Source organism: Dendrobates tinctorius, unplaced genomic scaffold (genome assembly GCF_039654945.1).
Source record: "Dendrobates tinctorius isolate UK_male_01 unplaced genomic scaffold, ASM3965494v1 ptg000162l, whole genome shotgun sequence".
Taxonomy (NCBI): Eukaryota; Metazoa; Chordata; class Amphibia; order Anura; family Dendrobatidae; genus Dendrobates; species Dendrobates tinctorius.
In genome coordinates this window covers 48,178,255-48,203,430 of record NW_027361829.1, presented here as the reverse complement: position 1 = coordinate 48,203,430, position 25,176 = coordinate 48,178,255, and the positions used below count along the sequence as shown (strand labels likewise).

At 45.2% G+C, this 25,176-nt stretch overlaps 1 protein-coding gene across 2 annotated transcripts in view; it reads left to right on the top strand.

Annotated features, from left to right (window-relative positions):
* The window catches only part of LOC141052725 (mediator of RNA polymerase II transcription subunit 1-like), a 163,832-nt gene that overhangs the window by 107,997 nt on the left and 30,659 nt on the right, over positions 1-25,176 (top strand). For both annotated transcript variants that reach the window (XM_073550008.1, XM_073550009.1), the window contains 3 exons: positions 17,831-17,939; positions 18,110-18,234; positions 24,635-24,741. In XM_073550008.1, the coding sequence (XP_073406109.1) occupies positions 17,831-17,939; positions 18,110-18,234; positions 24,635-24,741 (341 nt within the window). The remainder of the gene's footprint in view (positions 1-17,830; positions 17,940-18,109; positions 18,235-24,634; positions 24,742-25,176) is intronic.

The window sequence follows — 25,176 nt, the reverse complement described above, 5'->3', positions numbered from 1 at the left end:
CTTAATAGGACAGTGAAGAACAGTTGATGTTACATTTCCTTTCTGGGAGAAAACAGACGCAAAATAGGAATTTAAAAGTTCAGCCTTCTCAACATCCTGTCTTACCATTTCATCATTTTCATCCTGTAAAAATCCTATAGCATCTTTGACTTTTGTTTTACTTTTGACATATCCCCAAAATCCTTTATTATTGCTTTTGACATCTCTTGCAAGCCTCAATTCATTTTCAGCTTTAGATAATCTGATTTGTGCCCTGCAGGTTCTGCAGACAGCATTATATTCTTCTTTAGATATGCCTCCTTCTTTCCATTTTATAAACATTTTTTTCTTCCTTTTTAGCATGTGCTTAAGTTCTGTGTTCATCCATCCTGGTTTCCTTAAATGATTCCTATTCTTCCCTCTTTTCGGAATTGTTAACAACTGTGCTTTGAGAATTTCATTTTTCAAGATTTCCCATCCTTCCTGGACATTTTTGTCTTTAAGGATATCCAACCATTGGATCCCTCCAATTCTCTTTCTGAATCCCTTAAAATCTGCCTTTCTGAAATCTAACCTTGACGTCTGAGTCTTCACAGGTCTTCCGCCTCTAGTTATCCAAAATTCTAAAATGGCATGGTCGCTACCTCCTAGGGTCCCAGCCACTTTTACCTCCTCAACCATTTCCTCCCTGTTTATAAGGATTAGATCCAAGGTAGCAGATCCCCTTGTTTTCTCCCCTACCTTTTGGAAGATAAAGTTGTCAGCAAGAGAGGATAAGAATTTCCTTGACCTGTTAGTTTTGCCTGAGAGAGATTCCCAACAAATGTCTGGATAGTTGAAATCTCCCATGACAAGTATGTCATATTTTTTGGAGAACTTGGCCATTTGATGCATAAACTTCAGTGTAACACAGTACTGCAAGTACCTAAAATTAAGCGCTAGGAAGGAGACTACACAACCCATCTGCATAGAGAGATTCCTAAGTTGCTTCTAGGCTAGCCAGCTCCTGTGCCATCTGTAATCTGGACCCTGGACTGCATTTGCCAAGCAAAGTAAAGGTAAAGAAACTGCACCCTGTTGTGTCCTTGCCTTCTTCCTGCAAACTCTCCAGCACTGCTACATCTTTGTGCCAAATGCTACACCCTCTTCCTCAACACCTACCCTCTTCATCTACTCTGCGCTGGGACTACAGCCCTGCCTGTGGTGGGCTACACCATCATTGCTGCACCCCACCATCTGTCCCAGAGGATCTGTCTGCAGCGTCGGCTTAACATCCTCATTGCCGAACACCACAGGTGGCGTCACAAATCATTCACTCATAAACTTCATTCCATCACTTAATCCCTTTTACATGGGCGCCCAGGGCCACGGACAGGGTCACCGCTACTGTGACACTTCCCTCTGAGAGACCGGCCCGGTACCGAGTACCCCACAGCCCTGGGAGGGCAACCCATACATGTTAAGCATGAGCTCTAAATTGTGAAAGCTGGCCATGACATGAGAAGTTGCCTATTAGAAGATTATTTGATCATATTTCTGAGTAATGGTGTTGCAAAATGTTTGGTGCAACAACTCCATTCCTATCTGAGTGTTTAGTTGCTAGATTTGTATGCCGTTCATAAAGTTAGAACAAAAAAAACTCCGAGAGGCTCACACAGGTAGAGCATGTAACTGTATTTCCTGTGTCTGTGTATGAGAGAAGCAGCCTGCTGCAGATGATGCACAGATAGACACACAAATGATTTATTCCTGATCTATTAAGCTTATCATGTATTGTTCCTGTTTGTTCCTGAATAAAGAAGCTCTGTTGTCACAGTCTTGGAGAGCATGCTGAATAATCTCCTGCAGACAAATGGCATTGTAGATGTATATAATTATGCACAAAGATCATTAGACTTAAAATGATGTTTCAAGTCTTACAATTTGGTTAAACATCTCTTAAATGTGGCTAACACCATTTTTGTAATAAATCCACCTCTGATTTACCTTGTGGTCAGGGCAATATTAACCAATAGGCCTGTACCTATAGATTTCCTTAACACGCGGGAGAAAAGCAAGGTGTTGGCTGCAGTCTAGGTGTACACTAGAAATTAACTTATTTAAAATTATGCATTTTTATGTAAATCGGACACTCTGATAAATCTGACACTCAAAAAGTCCGCTTGATGAATATAAAATGTGTATTTCTCTATTTTCCCTTCACCCATGACAGCACACCTGAGAGAGGGATCCGCCCCGCCAGGACAGGACAGGAACCTACTGAGATATAAGGGGCGGCACCTCTCCCCCGCTTCAGTTGGGTTCCTGTCCTGGAAGGAATCCCACTGTTGGCGGTGCCTGTCATGGGCGAAGAGGGGAGAAAAAAAAAAAGAAAAAAAAGGACCCAGGCCCGTCCCGACGCCGGAAGAACAGGTGCCTTACCTGTAGCGCCGGCCGTCGGGTGCTGGAGGCATAGTCCCCAGGGTCCTCCAGGGCTCCGGGTTCGTGTGGGCGCAGGTGGGATCCCGGTGGCTCCTGGAAGCCCCCCACCGCGCTGCCCTCCCATCACCCGCATCTCGATCCCCCAGTCGTATGGCAGGGGAGAGACGCGGGCGTCTTCCGGCCGCTGACGTCAGCGGCGCAGAGGATTGTGGGTGCGCCGACTGACCTCAGCAGAAGGCGATGGTATCATGGCGTCGGGTGCAACGCCGGCCGGCTTTCTGAAGTGGTTGGCCGGCGGTCGCAGGGGGGAGGGGAGGAGACTTCCACCAGGACGGAGGCCACATTTAAACGAGGAGCTGCGGCAGGGCAGGCAGTGCAAGAATGGAGTCAGAGCAGGAGAGGTCCTTGTCTCTGCCTCCCTCACAGCCCTCCGGCCGCCAACAAGGAAGCCGCTCGAGCAGCAGCCGCCGCTGCCACAGGTCGGGAGATTCCTCAAGGTCCAGAGAGTACAGGTCACGTGCTCCGACGCAGCCTCCTAGTCCGATACCCTTGATTACGGGTGGTGAGTGAACTTCGTGAATGCTAGCATTTATGTTAATAGGGTTTCTCTGTTGTATGTTTGACCCCATAGGAAAGGCCCAAAAAAGCGGGAAGTAAGAAGAATAATAGGGACTGTGCCATATGTAAAACGGCCCTAGCAAGAAACTGGCAGAAAGACCTCTGCGCCAGTTGCATTCAGCGGACCATGGCGGAGGAAGCGCCTAGTTTCGGGGCTAATCTGATATCGGCCCTTAGGTCGGAAATGGAGGGTTCAATTAAGACCCTATTGAAAAAAGGGAGGAAAGGTAGAAAGAATCCCCCTAGTTCTCCCTCAAATTCCTCTTCGGCCTCATCTCAAACAGAACAGGCGTCCTCCTCAGACTCCTCAGACAGCGACACAGGGGGTAAGCCATGTTTCCCGGTAGAAGACACAGATGCTCTTCTAAAGGCCATTAGAACAATGATGGGCCTACAGGAAGAGAAAGCTGCTAAAACCCTAGAGGACGTTATGTTTGGGTGGCTCCAAGAGAGAAAAAAACGGACCTTTCCAGTGAACGAAAAGATCCAAGCGCTTATTGAGAGAGATTGGAGGAAACCCGAAAAATCAGGGGCTCTTCCCTCCCCCTCTAAGAGACAATACCCCTTTGAGCACAATGATGCGGAAATATGGGACAAGGTTTCAAAAATAGATGCAGCGGTATCCAGGTCTTCTAAAAAAATCGGCCCTGCCCCTGGAAGATTCAGGGGTTCTTAGGGACCCGCTAGACAAGAAAGCGGATTCATATTTGAGGCATGCATGGGAAGCGACAGCGGGAGGATTAAAGCTGGCGATAGCAGGCCCCTGCATTGCACACTCCCTGATGATCTGGCTGCAGCGGTTAGAAGAGAAGCTGGCATCAAAGGTCCCAAGAGAGAAGATATTGGCAGATATGTATCTCTTGCATGGGGCAACAGCTTTTTTAGTAGATACCTCGGCAGATTCTATGAGGTTGACGGCTAGGGCGGCAGGATTATCAAATGCTGCCAGACGTGCACTATGGCTTAAAGGCTGTCCTTGTGACCTGCAGTCTAAAGCTAAACTGTGCTCCCTCCCCTGTGATGGTCAGTTCTTATTCCGGAAGAACTTAGACGATGTCCTGGAAAAGGCAAGCGATGGGAAAAAAGGCTTCCCCAGGTTCCCGACAGAGCATAGAAGACAGCCCTTTCGGAGGGGTGGAAGATTCAATAGGGGGCGTCCTCTGGCCGACAGAAGAAGAAGATGGGAGGATAAAAGGAAATTTATATATATATTTATAAATCCTTTGGGATTTATCCTGGACTCAGGGCAGCAGGCGTGTCTGCTTCCGGATACCAAAATAGAGAAGGTGCAGAACATGGCTTTGGCTGCCCGAAACCAACCTCGGATGACTTGAGGAAGGCAATGTCTCTACTAGGTACCCTGATGTCCTGTATTCCGGCGGTCAGGTGGGCTCAATTTCACACCCGTCAACTCCAGTGGGAGATACTATCAGCACAAAGATCGCTAAGAGGGTGTTTAGAAGGAAGGCTGGAGCTTTCCTTAGAGACCAGAGACTGTCAACTGGTGGCTGGACAGTACAAACTTGGCCTCAGGAATACCTTGGGACAAACAGTCGACAGACGTGATTCTAACAGACGCAAGCTCCTCGGGGTGGGGAGCACATCAGGGTTCCTGGACGCCTCAAGAAATGGGGGCATCCTCCAACTTGAGAGAACTGTGGGCAGTGAACAAAGCCCTAAGCCACTTTATTTCCCTACTCGGGTCGCAATGTCCGTATCATGTCGGACAACAAAGTAACGGTGGCGTACATCAACCACCAAGGGGGGACAAGATCACACTCCCTAATGAAAGCAGCAGACGACATCGTTGGCAGAGCGGAGCAACACTTACACTCCTTAACAGCCTTACACATAAAAGGGGCAGAAAACATGGAGGCCGATTTCCTGAGCCGCAATACTCTGAGGCAAGGAGAATGGGCTCTAAATCGGTCTGTTTTTCAAAAAATAATGCAGCTTTGAGGAAAACCAGTGATAGACCTCTTTGCCAACAAGCACAACTGGCAAACAGGTTTTGCTCACTAAACCCGAGGGAAAATCCATGGGCAGTGGACTCACTGCACATTCAGTGGAACTTCAGGCTAGCCTATGCGTTCTCCCCAGTGGCTCTGATCCCAACAGTTGTCAAGAAGATCAGGAGCGATCAAGCCAGTGTGATTCTAATAACCCCATTTTGGTCAAAAAGGCCCTGGTTTACTCTACTGCGGAAAATGTTCCTCTCCGATCTATGGGTTCTGCCAGAAATCCCGGACCTACTAGCTCAAGGCCCAATATTCTACGCTCAAGTCAAAGGATTTCATCTGACGTCGTGGAATTTGAAAGGTCGCTTTTAAGGGATAGAGGTTTCTCTCCCTGGTTGGTGGCCACCCTGCTTAAGAGTAGAAAACCGGTGATGACTAATATCTACGGCAGAACATGGAATAAATTCCTACAGTTCCTAGGTAAGCTGTTAGAACAAGAACCCCCGATTAGTGCCATCTTGGAGTTTTTACAATTGGGGTTGCAGCTGGGGTTAGCAGTAAATACGCTTAAAGTTCAGGTGTCTGCACTAGGGGAGCTCTATAACTGCAACTTGGCAGCAAATAGATGGATAGCCAGATTCATCAAATCCTGTCATAGGGCTAGACCGATTCCAATACTCAGAATAGCTCCCTGGGATTTAAACTTAGTACTAGAGGCCCTTACAAAGGAACCAAATGAGCCGTTACATCAGCTCCCCATAAAATTTCTGACCCTAAAAACCATTTTAGTGGCCCTTACATCAGCCCGTAGAATAAGTGACTTGCAAGCTCTCTCGGTGAATCCACCCTATACACAAGTTTTTCAGGACAGGGTGGTACTAAGAACAGACCCCGCTTATCTGCCTAAGGTAGCATCAGATTTCCATCGGGGTCAGGAGATTATCCTCCCATCCTTCTGCGACCATCCAAAAAATTCAAGGGAGGAAAAATTCCATAGTTTGGACGTCAAGAGAGCCCTGCTAGAATACATATCTGTCACTAGCCAGTGGAGGAGGTCCCAGTCCCTATTCATAGCTTTTCAGGGTGCCAGGAAAGGCTATGGGGTTTCAAAAGGGACTATTGCTAGATGGATTAGGGAAGCCATTAGTGTAGCCTACTCAGCTAGTGGTGTTGTGATTCCTGACGGCATTAAGGCTGATTCCACCAGAGCCGTGGCGACCTCCTGGGCTGAAAAGGCAGAGGTATCGACCGTGGCGTAGCTAGAGCTTTTGCCGCCCGGGGCTGTTCCCGAATTTGGCGCCCCCCCCCGGCTCAATACACATAAAGGTTACCAAAAAATAGTCAGGACAACACGCACAGAAACAAAACTCTTTATTGTTTAAATGAAACTTTAAATTGTCACTTTGGGAGTAAAGTTGATTTCAATTGTTCTAGAACCTTACTTTTCTTGCCTTTCTGTTTGCAAAATCGTTGGCAACATCATCAAAGTCTATTTTTTCACTCAGCTGATGTTCAATAGACAGAATGGCCATATTTCCTAAACGCATGGAGCTCATTGAGGATCTGAGGTAATTTTTAATCAGCTTTAACTTAGAAAAACTCCTCTCACAAGTAGCAACACTTATAGCAATAGTGAGAAAAATTTGAAGGAGTATCACAATATTTGGAACTGAGTTCTCTAGACTATATTTTACAATAAACTGCAACAGCTCAAGGGGACTGTCCTCCTTCCATGTCTCTTTTTTGTCTTGTGTAACAGCAACAGAAAACTTTTATGCTTTGTTCTCTCAATGAGGAACTCTTCCTTATTAATTTCATCGTGATCTTGATTTAGCTGACACTCATACTTCTCGTCCAAAAGGTGTGATGGAGTAAGGAAGGCATATTTTTCAGCAAGAGCATGAAGCTGTTTAAATCTTGTTGTGATCTCCTGGATCACTCTGTACAACGAAAGTTACATTTCTCTCATCAACTACATTTCATACGGCAATTCAGCGTCTTGTGATTCTTCACCTGCCATCCTTTTCTTCTTTCTAGAGCGGCGATCCATATCTATTCCCAAATCTTCACAAATTTCTTTTGCATAAGCTACTGAATGCTTAACTAATTCCTCTCTGTTTTCAGTTAAAAATGCTTTTAATGCTCCAAGCTTTGTGTCACATTGTTGGATATTTAATCCTATGGTCTGTAGGTAGACCTGTGTGTCATTAATTTCTTTAAGCACAGATTCCCACAGGCCAAGAAAGCACAGGAAGGAAAAAGATTGTAATGCAACAAGTAACACACCAGCATCTGACCTGGTAACTCTATTTTCTTCTTCACCAGTTAAATGTTCTACAGCCTGTAAAATTTTGGAGTAATTTTTTTTTACTGCACTCACAGCATCTCCCCGTGCACTCCACCGAGTTTCTAATACACGCTTGACACTTTGACCAGTGACTGAAATCAGAACATCCCAGCGATGGGTGGAAGAAGAAAAAAATGTGAACAAACGCTCCACAGTTCCAAAAAATGTAACCGAACTCAGTGCAACAGAAGCTGCATGTACACCTGCCAAATTCAGAGAGTGATTTGTACATGCAACAAATTCAGCTTTTTTGTTTATTTCCTTGATGCGTCTCTGAACGCCAGTATTTTGACCAGCCATTACAGCAGCATTATCATATGCTTGTCCTCTACAATTTTGGATGTCATTTCCGTATTTTTCTAATTGTTGAAAAATCATAGTTTGAAATACTCTCTGAAGTTTTACCTTTTATTTCAATGAAATCAACAAATGATTCCACAACCTTCACTTCATTTCCATTGATCATAACATAGCGTAAAACTTGGCACATTTGATTCTTATGAGAAATATCAGGGGTGCTGTCAAATATCATGGAGAAATACTTTGCTAATTTTACTTGCTCCTCAACTTTGCTTCTTACTTCCCCCCCAAAAAATTCTATAAACTCATTCTGAATTGTAGGAGACAAATATGATGCAGCAAACTTTTTTCCCAACTTGATTCTTAGAATATGTTCACGTAGCACTGGATCATATTTTGCCAACAAATGAACTAATTCTAAAAAATTTCCCTTATTTCCAGTTGATTCAGGTTCGTAATCAGTCTCATGATGAATTACTTCTCTGTGACCCCGTAAAGCCAAATTTTGTTTAGCTAGGAATCTAATGATATCCAACAATCTTGAAAGTATCTCCCTCCACTTCTTCACATTATTTTCTATTTCTTCCTGTACTTTTTTATCAATTGTTACGCCACGTTGAAGTCTAATTTCCAACTCCTTCCATTTTGTGAAACATTCTACATGGGCCACACTAGATTCATGGTTGTATACTTTAGGATAAAGTTTCCACCATGTGTTGAATCCATTCACTGAATCAAAATTAGACTGACTTGTTTCTGCATCTGCAAATAGTCTGCAACAAAAGCAGTAAAGGGCTTTTTTGGAAGGAGAGTACAGCAACCATGACCTCAACATTTTTTCATTATTTGGCAGAGTTTTAAAAAACCAGTTGCGTTTAAGTTTTCTGTTTTGTCCTTTGATTGATACACCCTCACGAACCACTTCAGCAAAGTCTGAGTCTAGATGCTGAACCACTGATGCACCTTGACGTACCAGTAAGATCCTTGTATCATTATTAATTTTACTTGGCCAAAGACCAACATCTTTTAAGTCAATAGCAGGAATATTTTGATCATCACACTCCTCATTGCTTCTTGAAGTTGAAGGAGCACTTGTGTCAATGTTTTGGTCATCACACTCCTCATTGGTTCCTGAAGTTGAAGGAGCACTTGGGTCAATGTTTTGGTCATCACACTCCTCATTGGTTCCTGAAGTTGAAGGAGCACTTGTGTCTAATGCTGTGAATTTAGGAATCTGCTCAGCAACAGGAGTAGTGGTATAACATCGCTGAGATATTTTAGTAGTGCACCTTCATTTTTTTTCAATTCTTCCTCCTTAGCCTTTTTCTTTTTTCTAAACATTGCACCACTTTCTTTTCTTCGCTTCATTTTATCTAAACCTAACAAAATAACAAAAAAACAAAGGTCAGACCGGGGCCTGGGCAGTGCCAGTGCCCAGGCCACCAAGATGGCACTCCTGCTGCCAGCAAGAGAGCGGGACTGGTTGCAGACACTGACTCCAGCATTCCCAGAATGACGTCACTTTCTGCCTACGTCTGGGTGCTGCTACACATAGTCCAGCCCTAGCCCTCCCACCGAATGACCTATCGGCCTGGAAGCGGAGTACTTGGTAAAGCCTGTATGCTGTAAAGGAGTTGGAGCCTGCCACTCGCTTTTCTGAATGAATGTGCTGTGTCAGACCACGTCGTGGCTTTAGCCGCATCTGACACACGGCAAACCGGAAGTAACCCGGCTTGCCGTTTGCCGGAGCAGACAGGATGGAGACTGATCCTGTCTGCTGGGAATACCCCTTTAATCTCAGTGTACAGAAACCTATGCATTTTTTATAGCCTAAAACGTACACCAAAATAACAGCGTGAACCCAGCCTTTGTGACTTTTCTATGTCCCTTGTACCTTATAAATCCCTATAAGGAAATCTTTCAGAAAAGGACAATTACAGAATTTCAGAACTGTACAAGAATACCAGAAAGTAAAGGTCTGCTTCCTGCACTGTGCACCTCCTAAACACACACCAAGAATTACACAGCGTTGCTGGTTAGCCTTACAGATAGTAAGAGACAGAGTGAACATGTGGAGTATTCTCTTTTTTAGTCACTGTGTCACCCTGTGCATTATTTGCACACTTTTTACCTGCAACTCTAGAACTCACTAGTTAGGAAGAAGGAGCCGAACTGCCAACTGCCGCCCGCCTCACACACTCTGCCGTCGCGTCGTTCGGACCGCCCACTTCCCCGCAAGCTCCTTCATACCGCCAGAGCAGAGCGGCGGGGGGTGGGGCCGCCTGTCACAGGACTCTTACGAGCTGTCTGCCCAGGAGCCGGATTGTAGTTGGAGCGTGAGTGCGGACCGCAGCGGACGGCTTCCTACATCTCCCCGCTAGGCGCCCCTGCTCCCGGGATTAACTTTAATTAAATAGAAAATAAAAATTTGCTGCACCACCGGCGGCCTGCCCCCCGCACTGTGCCGCCCGGGGTGGCCCGCACCCCCCTTCCTACGCCGTTGGGTATCGATTGATCAAGTCTGTAAGGCCGCTACCAGGGCCTCACCTTCAACCTTCTTTAAGCACTATAGATTAAATCTATCCTCCTCTGCTGACTTAACCTTTGGTAGAAGGGTGCTGCAAACGGTGGTCCCTCCCTAAGGTGTTTCGAAGTCTCCCAAAATCTCTCAGGTGTGCTGTCATGGATGAAGGGAAAACCACCATGGTTAATTACCGGTAGCCGGTTTTTCCGGAACCCATAACAGCACCCATGTATATCCCCCCCCCCCTTTTTCACCATATGGTTGTGCACGTTTAGTAGGGTGCTTTTGTGTGATGTGGTGTTGGATTAATATGTACTAACCGGGAAGTCCTCTCAATGCTCTGTAACCCAACTGAAGTGGGGGAGAGGTGCCGCCCCTTATATCTCAGTAGGTTCCTGTCCTGTCCCTCTCAGGTGTGCTGTCATGGGTTCTGGAAAAACCGGCTACTGGTAAGTAACAATGGTGGTTTTGTTGGTGTAGGCAAGGGGTGGGAAACGTCCGGCCTGCGGGCTGTGTACGGCCCGCCATATCATCTGATCCGGCCCGCAGCCACGCCAGAGCTGTGATCCGGTACCTTGTTGCAGGAGCCAGAGGAGCACTCTTGCTCTGCTTCCTAGCCCCGCCCTCCGAATACCGTGCACTGATACGTGCACGCACTGACGGGGACTGAGCACACCCCGCCGAACCCCAGCGGCCCCCGAGCACTAATACCGGCTAATCATGGGTATCTGGAACTGGAGGAGTCACTGTGCGCCTCTACCCAGTTAGAGCTGCGCTAGACTCTGTCTGCTGCCTGCTTTCTTCATCATCCCGGTCACCGGTGCGGTGGTGACCGTGTGCTGCTGTGTGTGTGGTGCGGGGCTTGGGGGCCATCAGGAGGCCTGGTCAGCGGGACTTACGTCTGTTACTGTGTACTCACTGGACCACTCCAACACCAGGTCAGTATGTGCTGCCTAATGGGGACCTGTGTTGCCTAATGGTGACATGTGCTGCCTAAGGGTGACATTTGCCTGTCAATTGGGGACCTGTACTGCCTAATGGGGACCTGTGCTGCCTAATGGGGGGCCTGTGCTGCCTAATGGGACCTGTGTTGCCTAATGGGGACATTTACCAGCCTAATGGGGACATTTACCAGCCTATTGGGGACCTGTGTTGCTTAATGGGGATCTGTGTTGCCTAATGGTGACATTTACCAGCCTATTGGGGACCTGTGTTGCCTATTGGGGACCTGTGTTGCCTAATGGGGACCTGTGTTGCCTAATGGTGACATTTACCTGCCTATTGGGGACATGTGCTGCCTAAGGGTGACATTTGCCTGCCTAATGGGGACCTGTGCTGCCTAATGGGGACCTGTGCTGCCTAATGGGGGGGCCTGTGCTGCCTAATGGGACCTGTGTTGCCTAATGGTGACATTTACCAGCCTATTGGGGACCTGTGTTGCTTAATGGGGATCTGTGTTGCCTAATGGTGACATTTACCAGCCTATTGGGGACCTGTGTTGCCTTATGGGGACCTGTGTTGCCTTATGGGGACCTGTGTTGCCTTATGGGGACCTGTGTTGCCTAACGGGGACCTGTGTTGCCTAATGGTGACATTTACCAGCCTATTGGGGACCAATGTTGCCTAATGGGGACATTTGCCTGCCTGTTGGGGACATTTACCTGCCTGTTGGGGACATTTGCCTGCCTGTTGGGGACCTGTGCTGCCTAATGGTGACATTTACCTGCCTAATGGGGACCTGTGCCTGCCTAATGGGGACCTGTGCCTGCCTAATGGGGACCTGTGCCTGCCTAATGGGGACCTGTGCCTGCCTAATGGGGACATTTGCCTGCCTGTTGGGGACCTGTGCTGCCTAATGGGGACATTTACCTGCCTAATGGGGACATTTGCCTGCCTAATGGGGACATTTGCCTGCCTAATGGGGACATTTGCCTGCCTGATGGGGACATTTGCCTGCCTGATGGGGACCTGTGCTGCCTAATGGTGACATTTGCTTGTCAATTGGGCACCTATGCTGCCTAATGGGGACCTGTGCTGCCTAATGGTGACATTTACCTGCCTAATGGGAACCTGTGCTGCCTAATGGGGACCTGTGCTGTCTAATGATGACCTGTGCTGCCTAATGGGGACATTTGCCTGCCTAATGGGGCCATTTGCCTGCCTATTGGGGACCAAATATAGTTGGCTAATGTTTAAGTTATTAATGAGTGATGAGTGAGTATACTCGTTGCTTGGGCTTTCCTGACCACGCTCGGGTGTCCTCCGAGTATTTTGGCGTCCTCGGAGATATAGTATTTGTCGCCTCAGCTGCATGATTTATGGCTGCTGGACAGCCTGAATACATGTGGGGAATGCCTGTTTGTTAAGGAATCCCCACATGTATTCAGGCTGTCCAGCAGCTGCAAATCATGCAAATGCATCGACAGAAACTAAATCTCCGAGCACTCCAAAATACTCAGAGGACACCTGAGCATGCTCGAGAAAACCCGAGCAACGAGTATACTCGCTCATCATTGGTAATAATTTTATGCGGCCCCCGAACTCTATTATAAAATTCCAAATGGCCCTCGGCAGAAAAAAGGTTCCCCACCCCTGGTGTAGGCAAACCTTTTATTTCCGTACATGACTTAATGGGGTTATCCATTTTTTCCCAATTCCATAGGCTTACTTTATGTTAAAATAACTAAGTTCAGTGGCCTTGTGCCTATATCCGTATCACTGCTGAACTCAGTGATTGGCTGCAGCAGTCGAGTGATGTCACCATTACATCACCTATGCAGTGGGGGGGAAGATGAAGGGGGCGTTATCATCAGAGAGATGGAGAAGGAAGGGCTAAGTACAATTGATTGTTTTTTCATAAAGTAAATGGAATAAAAAACTTAAAAGGTAGACTATCCCTTTTTAAAGCAGTCTTTATCTGTCTCCTATAATTGTGTTGGAATCCTAATAACTTGTGGGCATGAAGAGATTATTTTTAAGTGTTTTTTACAGTAACTTTCATATTGAAGTCAATGACCCTAAAGGCTCGTTTTTTGTGTTTTTTCTGAATGAGACCTTGAACTATGCTGTATCGAGCAGGTCCGAGCCATCACTGCAGCAACAGTTTGTAATGTGACATTAACCAATCCACTCCTATATCTCTTCTTTTAAGATGACTGTGCAAGGGTGAAAACCTATTGTAAAATCGTCCTCTTTCACTATTCATGATACACTGCAGATGTCCTAAATTTTACCACTTTGTCTTGCAAATTACTGAAATATCATTGTCATATAGCATAGAATATATTTTTTGTGGAATTCCATAAACTAGATTGGAAATAAAAGCTTATCCTGCTTGATGGTCAGTTTATACGGATCCTGCAGGTTCCTGAGATGTTACTCCAGCAGGCAGTACTGGATTTACATCAGTATTACATGGCTTCCTTTTGAATATACAGTAACTGGGGTAGCCATGAAAAAATTTGGCCATGTCAAGTCTTGTCACGTTAGATGTTTAGAAAAATTCCTATGCCAAGGTCTCATCCAGAACTCCTTGGATCTCTGACCCATCACGGACCAAGATGCACGGAATGGATGCGGGTCTCCAAACTGGGGTACGACCACATCATATTTTTTTGGAGGCTGTCGCCCTCAGCTTGGCCAATCCATCTTGCTAGTGCTGCTTTGTTGTAATCGCTGCGGCCAGGAGGAAGACAGTAAAGAAACTGAATTGTGACATTCGGGTATGTAAAATGTTGGGGAGATGTAGATCTTTGCAGTTGGAACTGTTTATAATAATATTTTTGCCAGAGCAGTTATATAATAAAGGGAACACTTAAACAACACAATGTGTGTGTATATGTATGTGATAGATATATATATATATATATGTATTATATACACACACACACACTTGTGGCCAAAAGTATTGACACCCCTGCAATTCTGTCAGATAATACTCAGTTTCTTCCTGAAAATGATTACAAACACAAATTCTTTGGTATTATTATCTTCATTTAATTTGTCTTAAATGAAAAAACACAAAGAATTGTCCTAAAGCCAAATTGGATATAATTCCACACCAAACATAAAAAAGAGGGTGGACAAAAGTATTGGCACTGTTCGAAAAATCATGAGATGCTTCTCTAATTTGTGTAATTAACGGCACCTGTAACTTACCTGTGGCACCTAGCAGGTGTTGGCAATAACTAAATCACACTTGCAGCCAGTTGACATGGATTAAAGTTGACTCAACCTCTGTCCTGTGTCCTTGTGTGTACCACATTGAGCATGGAGAAAAGAAAGAAGACCAAAGAACTGTCTGAGGACTTGAGAAACCAAATTGTGAGGAAGCATGAGCAATCTCAAGGCTACAAGTCCATCTCCAAAGACCTGAATGTTCCTGTGTCTACCGTGCGCAGTGTCATCAAGAAGATTAAAGCCCATGGCACTGTGGCTAACCTCCCTAGATGTGGACAGAAAAGAAAAATTGACAAGAGATTTCAACGCAAGATTGTGCGGATGTTGGATAAAGAACCTCGACTAACATCCAAACAAGTTCAAGCTGCCCTGCAGTCTGAGGGTATAACAGTGTCAACCCGTACTATCCGTCGGCGTCTGAATGAAAAGGGACTATATGGTAGGAGACCCAGGAAGACCCCTCTTCTTACCCCGAGACATAAAAAAACGAGGCTGGCGTTTGCCAAAACTTACCTGAAAAAGAATAAAACGTTTTGGAAGAATGTTCTCTGGTCAGATGAGACAAAAGTAGAGCTTTTTGGGCAAAGGCATCAACATAGAGTTTACAGGAGGGAAAAAAAGAGGCATTCAAAGAAAAGAACACGGTCCCTACAGTCAAACATGGCGGAGGTTCCCTGATGTTTTGGGGTTGCTTTGCTGCCTCTGGCACTGGACTGCTTGACCGTGTGCATGGCATTATGAAGTCTGAAGACTACCAACAAATTTTGCAGCATAATGTAGGGCCCAGTGTGAGAAAGCTGGGTCTCCCTCAGATGTCATGGGTCTCTAAGCAGGACAATGACCCAAACTCTTTTCAAAAAGCACTAGAAAATGGTTTGAGAGAAAGCACTGGAGACTTCTAAGGTGGCCAGCAATGAGTCCAGACCTGAATCCCATAGAACACCTGAGCAGAGATCTAAAAATGGCAGTTTGGAGAAGGCACCCTTCAAATATCAGGGACCTGGAGCAGTTTGCCAAAGAAGAATGGTCTAAAATTCCAGCAGAGCATTGTAAGAAACACATTGATGGTTACCGGAAGCGGTTGGTCACAGTTATTTTGGCTAAAGCTCACAGCGTGCTGTGCATTGGATCGCAGCTGGGTAAACAAAATGCCAGTCCAGGGCAGTTGCTGTGAGGAATGTACTGCCGGGTATGCAGGGAGGGTTGCCAGTACCGCTGGCCCTGTGTTAACTCACACAGGGTGTGCTCTGCAGATCACCTGCTCTGTTTCCTCACCAGAGCAACACTGACTAAATCAACCCTCCCAGCAGGGGTTTTTATTTTTTTTCTTCCCTTTCCAACCTGTGGCCATAGGCCACTCATAAGACCTGGGCTGGAGGAAACGGACCAGACCCCACTACCTTCCTGCAGTCCGTTTAAAAAATAAAAGCCCATACTGGGTTTTCCTAAACAAACTCCTTGGTCCAAATAGCTTGACCAGGTTTTAACTTACTTTTATTCTGCCCTGCGAGTCACAGGCACACTGCTGTGATCACAAGGCACTCCAGCAGATCTAATACATTTCAGAGCACATCCTGGGGGACACATAGCGACCCTCACATATGACACCAGTCACTGCCTCACAAAATATATATATAATATTATATTGCTGAAGAGCCTGGCGCTGCCTGGGCATAGTAACCAACTGTGGTTAGTTATAACAAATTATAATGATTATATTGCACATAAAAGCACTTAACATCATTTATTCAACACTACAGATTTGCAACACAAATTAACTAAACAATTACCCAAGTATTGATAGTATTTTATTTTCAACTCATTCAAGAGCCTTTTGATAAACAACATTTTTGGTTTTTCCTTTCGGTGCAAAGATGAACAGATTTTTGGCAGTTCCAACTTTTGAACAGAACACGTAAAGTTGACCATTAGAAAAGCATGGAGATTGCAAATTGATCCCTGCTACTTTCAAGGACTGTCCCTGAGCATTGTTAATGGACATTGCAAATAGCAGTTGAACTGGAAACTGGAGGCGTTCAAAACCAAAAAACAAATCAGATGGAATGAGTGGAATTCTTGGAATTAAAATGTCCTCTCCTTTGGCACATTCTGTTTGAGCTGTATATCTAACCCTATCCTGTGTGATAATGTCTGCTGAGCTGTGTATCTAATCTTATTGTGTGTTACTGACTGCTGAGCTGTGTATCTAATCCTATCCTGTGTGATACAGGGCTCCACCTGCAGTCTGTGTCAGAGGGTGGTCTGTGTTGGCACGGTAATAAACTGTGTTATTTCCAGCTTTACAGAAGGATAACACCATAGAAATGATAAAATTAATAGGCAAAATTGAGCATGCATTTCACTTGTTAAAGACTAAACTTCAGACAGAAAGGCCCACAAACAAACAGCAACTGAAAACCACCGCAGTGAAGGCCTGGCAGAGCATCCAAAAGGAGGAAACACAGCGTCTGGTGATGTCCATGAGTTCAAGACTTCAGGCAGTCATTGCCAACAAAAGGTTTTCAACCAAGTACTAGAAATGAACATTTTATTTACAATTATTTAATCTGTCCAATTACTTTTGGTCCCTTTAAAAAAAAAAAAGGGTGGCACATGTTAAGGAGCTGAAACTCCTAAACCCTTCATCCAATTTTGATGTGGATGCCCGCAAATGAAAGCTGAAAGTCTGAACTTCAACTGCATCTGAATTGTTTTGTTTAAAATTCATTGTGGTAATGTCTAGAAACAAAATTAGAAAAATGTTGTCTCTGTCCAAATATATATGGACCTAACTGTATACTGTACAATTTGGGAAACCTTTTACTTGGTTCCCTAGTTTTCATCAAGTATACCTGATGAAAGGGAAGTGGAAGTCGTAGCATTGCAATTAACTGTTATTTGATGGGCATCCAGTTCTTCTTTTTTTTTTTTTTTTTTTTTTTTTCAACCAGGTGTTTGTTTTACTTTTTATTCCAAATGCACTAAAGTAAAAAAAAAAAAACTAAATGTAATAAAATGTACTATCAGAGCCAAACAAAGCAAATGTCAATCACGTGACCGTTTTAAGCTGGGCAATGATGAGGATCATATGAATAAATGGACTTATTGTAAAAGTTTCTTCAGCTGCTGTCAGACACCTCTGGTATTGGGTTATCTTTCTTGGGAACAAAAATATTAGGCTTTGAAAATCGACATGACCATATTGCAGTTGAATGTCAAGGGGGAGCAGAGTTGTAGTCCTCCAAATTTTCCCCAGTAGATGGTCAGATGGTCTCAGATTCAACCAACATTACGGTTTGTAGGTTAACAAGAAGCGGGAGAAGAGTGTTACATATGACTTGACGGAGGGGGAGTTTGTGTGTCTTCTCTTGGTGTTGTTGGGACATGGCGATAAAACGGAATTGCCAATAGTTCATCCAGGTGTATTTCTCTTACCAATAGGTAACCATTTTACTTGTTTCTATTTTTGTGCTTTATTTATTTATTTTTTTTTTCTTTCACCAGGCAGTCGTGTGGTTGGATCACATGTATCAGTAACTGTTGCAGGCACAACAAACTGGTACCACCTTCCAATGGGTCCATTATTCCAAGAGAGTCCCCGAGGAGATGCAAGGTACTACAACTCATTTTGGCATCAAATAACTAGTCATTAAGGTGCTCAAAACTAGTGCATTGTCTGCTACACCAGGGCAATAATTGCTTTGCTACTTGCTGTGACAAAATATTTCTAGAATTTTTAATAATACTTGCTGTGATTTTATTTACTTCTCTAATTTTTTTAAGCATGGATGGGTTATCATCCCTCACTGATGATTCCTGCATATCACTACCAGCATGTTTCTTTCTAAGATTTGATCATCCAGAGCCTGTTCTGCTCCCATTAATTCAGAAGATCCAAAACATAACCGGTAGGAGAAATGTTCCTTTCTCTGTTTTGACAATGGTCACTAACTGTTTTATTTTAGGTCTGTGGTGGCATGTTATGCAATTTCAATGGATCGTCCTCTTCTAAGAAAAAATAATTTGATTAGGAGATTAGTCAGCCATTCATGGGTCTGCTTTTCCAGTTGAAGAAATACACTTTTTTTTTATTTTTTTTTTTTTTTAGGCTTGACTTGTGATTTTAGATATTTCTGATAAAAAAACAAAGGTTCCAAACCTGAGTAAACCTATATATAGATAGATAGATAGATAGATATACACAAAAAAGTGTGAAACAACTCTTCATATGTCTTATATTCTAGGCTCTTCAAAGTAGCCACCTTTTGCTTTGGTTACTGCTTTGCACACTCTTGGCATTCTCTTGATGAGCTTCAAGAGGTAGTCACCGGAAGTGGTCTTCCAACAGTCTTGAACGAGTTCCCAGAGACGCTTAGCACTTGTTGGCCCTTTTGCCTTAACTCTGCTGTCCAGCTCACCCCAAACCATCTCGATTGGGTTCAGGTCTGGTGACTGTGGAGGCCAGGTTATCTGGCGTAGCACCCCATCACTCTCCTTCTTGGTCAAATAGCCCTTACACAGCCTGGAGGTGTGTTTGGGGTCATTGTCCTGTTGAAAAATAAATGATGGTCCAACTAAACGCAAACCGGATGGAATAGCATGCTGTGGTAGCCATGCTGGTTCAGTATGCCTTCAATTTTGAATAAATCCCCAACAGCGTCAACAGCAAAGCACCATCACACCACCTCCTCCATTGTGACGGAGTCAGCTTACGCGGAGCTGTTTTCTTTAGAGTGGACCCTCTGGGTCGTGGCACCCACCCACCTATGGCGAGCTGACCTTGTGAGGAACCACCTCCTATTAAGGAAGTGTTAGGGGCAAGACCAAGGGGGTGAGCCACCACGACTGCTGGAACCAGACGGCCGGCTCAAGGAAGACACGAGTGTCTGACGGCAAGGGACGTGCAGGAAGCAGGACAAGACATGAATTCAAGGTATCTTCATTAAGGCAAAATCAGGGTAACATCAGGTGTAAGACGTGAAAACAGGAAAACACAGCAAGGTGTGTGCGAGGCACGCCAAGTTCCATGGCATGGTACGTGCTAGATGGCACGCCTAGGTACAAGCAAGGCTCAATGGCATCGGACTCCGGACAACTGGCAACAATCGACAGGATCAGGGCATCAGGCCACAGTCGTCAGGCTTACGATCTTTGGCAGCGATCGGTAGGTTCCGGGCATCCGGCAGGCAAACCAGGGTCCAGGGCAAGGTGCAAGGCAAGATGCGTGTGTAGGGGACACGCCAGGTTCAAAGTTCAAAGCACAAAACACGGTGCGTGTGTAGGGGACATGCCAGGGTTCAAAGTACAAGACATGGTGCGTGTGCAGGGACACGCCAGCGTTCAAGGTCCTGGGCGCGCTAGAGAAGCCGCCAGGATTCAAGGTCCTGCGCGTGCTAGAGTCACAATACAAAGAATGGTCCTGGTTGTGCTAGGAGGCACACCAGGGTACATGGTTATCGGCAGGTCCCACACATGCTAACGAACACGTCGGGCTTTGAGGTTCAGGATGAGGTCCTGCGCATGCCGAGGGGCACGCCAGGGTCAGAGTTCAAGGCAAAGAGCAGAACGTAGGCAGTAGCACAGAGCCGGGTACAGGAAAGATAAGCGGCGCGTATGCTAGAGCCCAGAGCCGGGTACAGAAACTAGGTCATAGTACAGGACAAGACTGAGGGCCAAGGTTCAGGACAGAGCAAGGATAGCAAAAGACTTGTGGCAGAGTAGCACGAAAACGCACAGTGCGAGAAACAGCGTGCATGCAATGGAGCACGGAAAACACGACTGAGGCACCGGCAGGCGCCACTGGCTGAGGCACAGGCAGGCGGGCACAACTAGAGGCGGCACAGACAAGCGGAAACCACTAGAGCACTGGCCGGCGGGCACAGCTGAGGCACAAACAGGCGGGCCCAACTAGGGCAGCACGGCTGAGGCACAAACAGGCGGGTATGACCAGGCGCATGCAAGAGGGCACGCAGTCACAAGGCAGGGCTAGGCAAAGGTACAGGACAGACGCATGCGCTAAGGCACGGCAAAGCCTGGTACGAAAGGTGCAAGTGAGCATGAAAAACGGAACTAGACACAGAGTTCAAGACATGGGCCTGCGCGTGCAAAGGAACACGCCAGGGTAGGGTTCAAGGCAGAAAGAGTATAGAGCTAGCAGCAGAGCGTAGGTCAAAGCCCAGAGCCGGGTCAAGGGAGAACCTTGAGACTTGCCAGGAAATGTGCTAGAGAGCACCATAAGACAGTCTAGCAGCGGAGCGTAGGCCGAAGCCCAGAGCTGGGTGAAGGCAAAACCTTGAGACTAGACATGGATTGTGCTAGCGAGCACCAGAAGCCAGAGTAAGGAAATCAAGGCAAAGACGGGGAACGTGGAAGTACTACAAGGCTCAGAATAGCAAAGACCAGACATGGCGAAACAAGCAAAGGCATAGAACATAGGAAGTACTACAAGTAAAGGAATAGCAAAGACTAGACATGGCACAAAAGACCACACAAGACATGGCACGGGACAAGAGACAGAGTACAAGCACAGAGCGTGTGCAGAGATGCACAACAGAGCAGAGTGCAGGGGCACAGAATACAGGGAGCGACCCAGCAGACCACGCTGCCATGCAGGGAAGCAACATGATACTCAGGCCCCGACCATAGGAAGGGGCGGTCTGATATAGGGCATTAGCACCTGCACTTCTGGGTCAGGACCAGGAGAGGACTTCTGGATCAGATCCTCCAGGATCATTGAGAGGCTAGCTAGATCAGATTCTGCTGGACCATAAGAGAGGGTCACATGATCAGGGCCTCCAGAACCATTGAGAGGATTACTGGATCAGATACCGCTGGACATAGAGAGGGTCACACGATCAGGGAGTCCAGGACCATAGGGAGGATTGCTGGAGGCAGAGCAGAAAAAGGTGGTCACACAGCAACGGCATGCCACCATGAGGCAGAGGTAAAGCACACATGCGCACTGGCAATGGCAGGCAGCCATGAGATGAGGCGCTCATGCACACTGCTCCATGCATCTTGCAGCACAACAGTCACGAGGTGCACGTGCACACTGCTCCAGGGATCCTGCAGCACAAGACATAACTGGCATGATAGTTCGGTGCACGTGCACACTGCTCCAGGGGTCATGCGACATAACAGACATGGCGGGTATGACAGTTCGGTGCGTGTGCACACTACTCCAGGGGTCAAGCAGCATAACAGACATAGCGGGAATGACATCCATGCTTCACGGTGGGAACCAGGCATGTAGAGTCCGTCCGTTCACCTTTTCTGCTTCGCATAAAGACACGGTGGTTGGAACCAAAGATCTCAAATTTGGACTCATCAGACCAAAGAACAGATTTCCACTGGTCTAATGTCCATTCCTTGTGTTCTTTAGCCCAAACAAGTCTCTTCTGCTTGTTGCCTGTCTTTAGCAGTGGTTTCCTAGCAGCTATTTTACCATGAAGGCCTGCTGCACAAAGTCTCCTCTTAATAGTTATGGAAGAGATGTCTGCTGCTAGAACTCTGTGTGGCATTGACTTGGTCTCTAATCTGAGATGCTGTTAACCTGCGAATTCTGAGGCTGGTGACATTGATGAACTTATCCTGCGCAGCAGAGTTGACTCTTGGTCTTCCTTTCCTGGGGCGGTCCTCATGTGAGCCAGTTTCTTTGTAGCGCTTGATGGTTTTTGCCACTGCACTTGGGGACACTTTCAAAGTTTTCCCAATTTTTCAGACAGACTGACCTTCATTTCTTAACCCCTTAATGTCCAATGACGGACACAGTCCGTCATCAGACATTTCTCCTGCTTTGAGGGCTCCGGCGCTGAGCCCGCATCAAAGCCGGGACATGTCAGCTGTTATAAACAGCTGACATGTGCCCGCAATAGGCGCGAGCGGAATCGCCATCCGCCCGCGCCTATTAACTAGTTAAATGCAGCTGTCAAAGCTGACAGCGTGCATTTAAATAGCATTTCCGGCCGCCGGGCCGGAAATTACATCACCGCCGACCCCCGTCACGTGATCGGGGGTCGGCGTCATGTTGCCTGGACAACCAGAGGTCTCTATGAGACCTCTATGGTTGTTCCAGGCATATGGCTTTCAGCGCCACCCGGTGGTCGACGCTGAAAGCACAGCAGTAAATCTGCCACATATGGGCGATCTGCTCATCGCCCATATGTAGCAGAGCCGATCGGGTTGCGCAAGCTTCTAGCCTCCTATGGAGGCTATTGAAGCATGCCAAAAGTAAAAAAAAAAAAAAAAAAAAAAAATGTTTAAAAATAAAAAAAAAAATTAAAAAAAACCTCAAAGTTCAAATCACCCCCCTTTCGCCCCAATCAAAATAAAACAGTAAAAAAAAAAATCCCACATACACATATTAGGTATCGCTGCGTTCAGAATCGCCCGATCTATCAATAAAAAAAAAGCATTAACCCGATCGCTAAACGGCGTAGCGAGAAAAAAATTAAAAACGCCAGAATTACGTTTTTTTGGTCACCAAGACATTGCATTAAAATGCAATAACTGGCGATGAAAAGAACGTATCTGCGCAAAAGTGGTATCATTAAAAACGTCAGTCCGGCACAGAAAAAATAAGCCCTCACCCGACCCCAGATCATGAAAAATGGAGACGCTATGGGTCTCGGAAAATTGCGCAAATTTATTTATTTATTTTTTTTTTAGCAAACTTTGGAATTTTTTTTCACCACTTAGATAAAAGAGGACATAGACATGTTTGGTGTCTATGAACTCGTAATGACCTGGAGAATCATAATGGCAGGTTAGATTTAGCATCTAGTGAACCTAACAAAAAAGCCAAGCAAAAAACAAGTGTGGGATTGCACTTTTTTTGCAATTTCACCGCACTTGGAATTTTTTTCCCGTTTTCGAGTACACAATATGGTAAAACCAATGATGTCATTTAAAAGTACAACTCGTCCCGCAAAAAATAAGCCCTCACATGGCCATATAAACGGAAAAATAAAAAAGTTATGGCTCTGGAAAGAAGGGGAGGGAAAAATGAAAATGTAAAACCAAAAATACCCCTGGTCATTAAGGGGTTAAAGTAATGATGGCCACTCGTTTTTCTTTACTTAGTTGCTTTTTTTCTTGCCATAATACAAATTCTAACAGTCTATTCAGTAGGACTATCAGCTGTGTATCCGCCAGACTTCTGCACAACACAACTGATGGTCCCAACCCCATTTATAAGGCAAGAAATCCCACTTATTAAACCTGACAGGGCACACCTGTGAAGTGAAAACAATTTCTGGTGACTACCTCTTGAAGCTCAAGAGAATGCCAAGAGTGTGCAAAGCAGTAATCAAAGCAATAGGTGACTACTTTTACAAACCTAGAATATAAGACATACAGTATTTTCAGTTGTTTTACACTTTGTTATTTATATAATGCCACATGTGTTAATTCATAGTTTTGATGCCTTCAGAGTGAATCTACAATTTTCATAGTCATGAAAATAAAGAAAACTCTTTGAATGAGAAGGTGTGTCCAAACTTTTGGTCTGTACTGTATGTGTGTGTGTATATATATATATATATATGTGTATATATATATATATATATATATATATGTGTGCATATATAATAATATATATGTATAAATATACATTTGTCTGTGGAAAATTTGGAGGACCCTATAAACATTATATGGTCAGCTCGTCTTGCTGAGCTCTACGGATTTAAATGACTTGTTCTAATGTGTGAGGTTTTAAGGTTCACAAACCTTAAAGGGGTTGTCCAGCCTTAAGTTACAAGTCTGCAGTCACTAAATGTGATTGCAGACTTGTAAATTCTTGCAGCATGCGCGTTGCACGCTGTGAAGATTTTGAAGTGTTGGCGCCAGGAGCGGGCAGTCTCGTGACCACAAGTATTTAATTTTGCACACTTCCGGCCACATTCCGACTAGATGTGTCGGACGTCGCTCAATTCACTTGTATTGATTGAGGTGAGCAGGTCTACACTGCACGCGACTGCATGTATGATAGCATACATGTAGTCGCCTTCCAGGCACTAGAGAATCCTAACGCGCACACTGCAAGGATTCACGAGTCTGCAGTCAGTGACTGCAGACTTGTACGCTTCGGCCGTCAACCCCTTTTGAACAATTTTAACTATTTACTGCTAACGCTGCCCAATTATCACACTACAGTGGAAGAATCATTAGAATGGTATTTGTGACTTAAGTTAGTCAAGGAAAACAATTATACGTATGAGACTTTATAGATGGCAGGATTCATTTTATTTGCCATAATCTACCAGTAGGAAAAAATGTGTGTACTTACAATATGTATCTTTTATTTTAAAGGCCTTCCAGTTGTTTCCACAAAACAAAGTCTATTTCATGAGCTGATTATTGAAACCAATCACAAGCCTTTTGCGGATCTAGTTGGTCAAGAAGTCCAGTTTATTGTTGTAGGTTTATACTAGTTTCCTTTTTTGGAGTATACAATAGCTGCAGGCTTATGCTGAGATGCTAACCTGCACAGACAGCTGTGTATCTTGTTAGTTTAACGCTGCACTGTATGACCTCAGTTCTTTTCTTGTATCTGTTTTCTTTCGGTAATCCACAATGTCATGATAATAAATAGCTTGCAGTATTTCCCATGAAAAAACGTTCATTCTCCCCAATACCTGGGTGTTGTTTATTCAACATAAAGCTGGTATTCTAGGGCCCATCACAAGACTGCTACAAAACTTTAATGTTTCAGAATAAATGTAACCATATGAAGAGGACATATGCTTATTCCAATCTGCAAAGCTGATCATAATACTATGAGGGCTTTAGACGCAGTGGTCAGAGGTAAATGACACCTGAAATTAGTCAGGTGACTGGTCCCAATTCTGGTA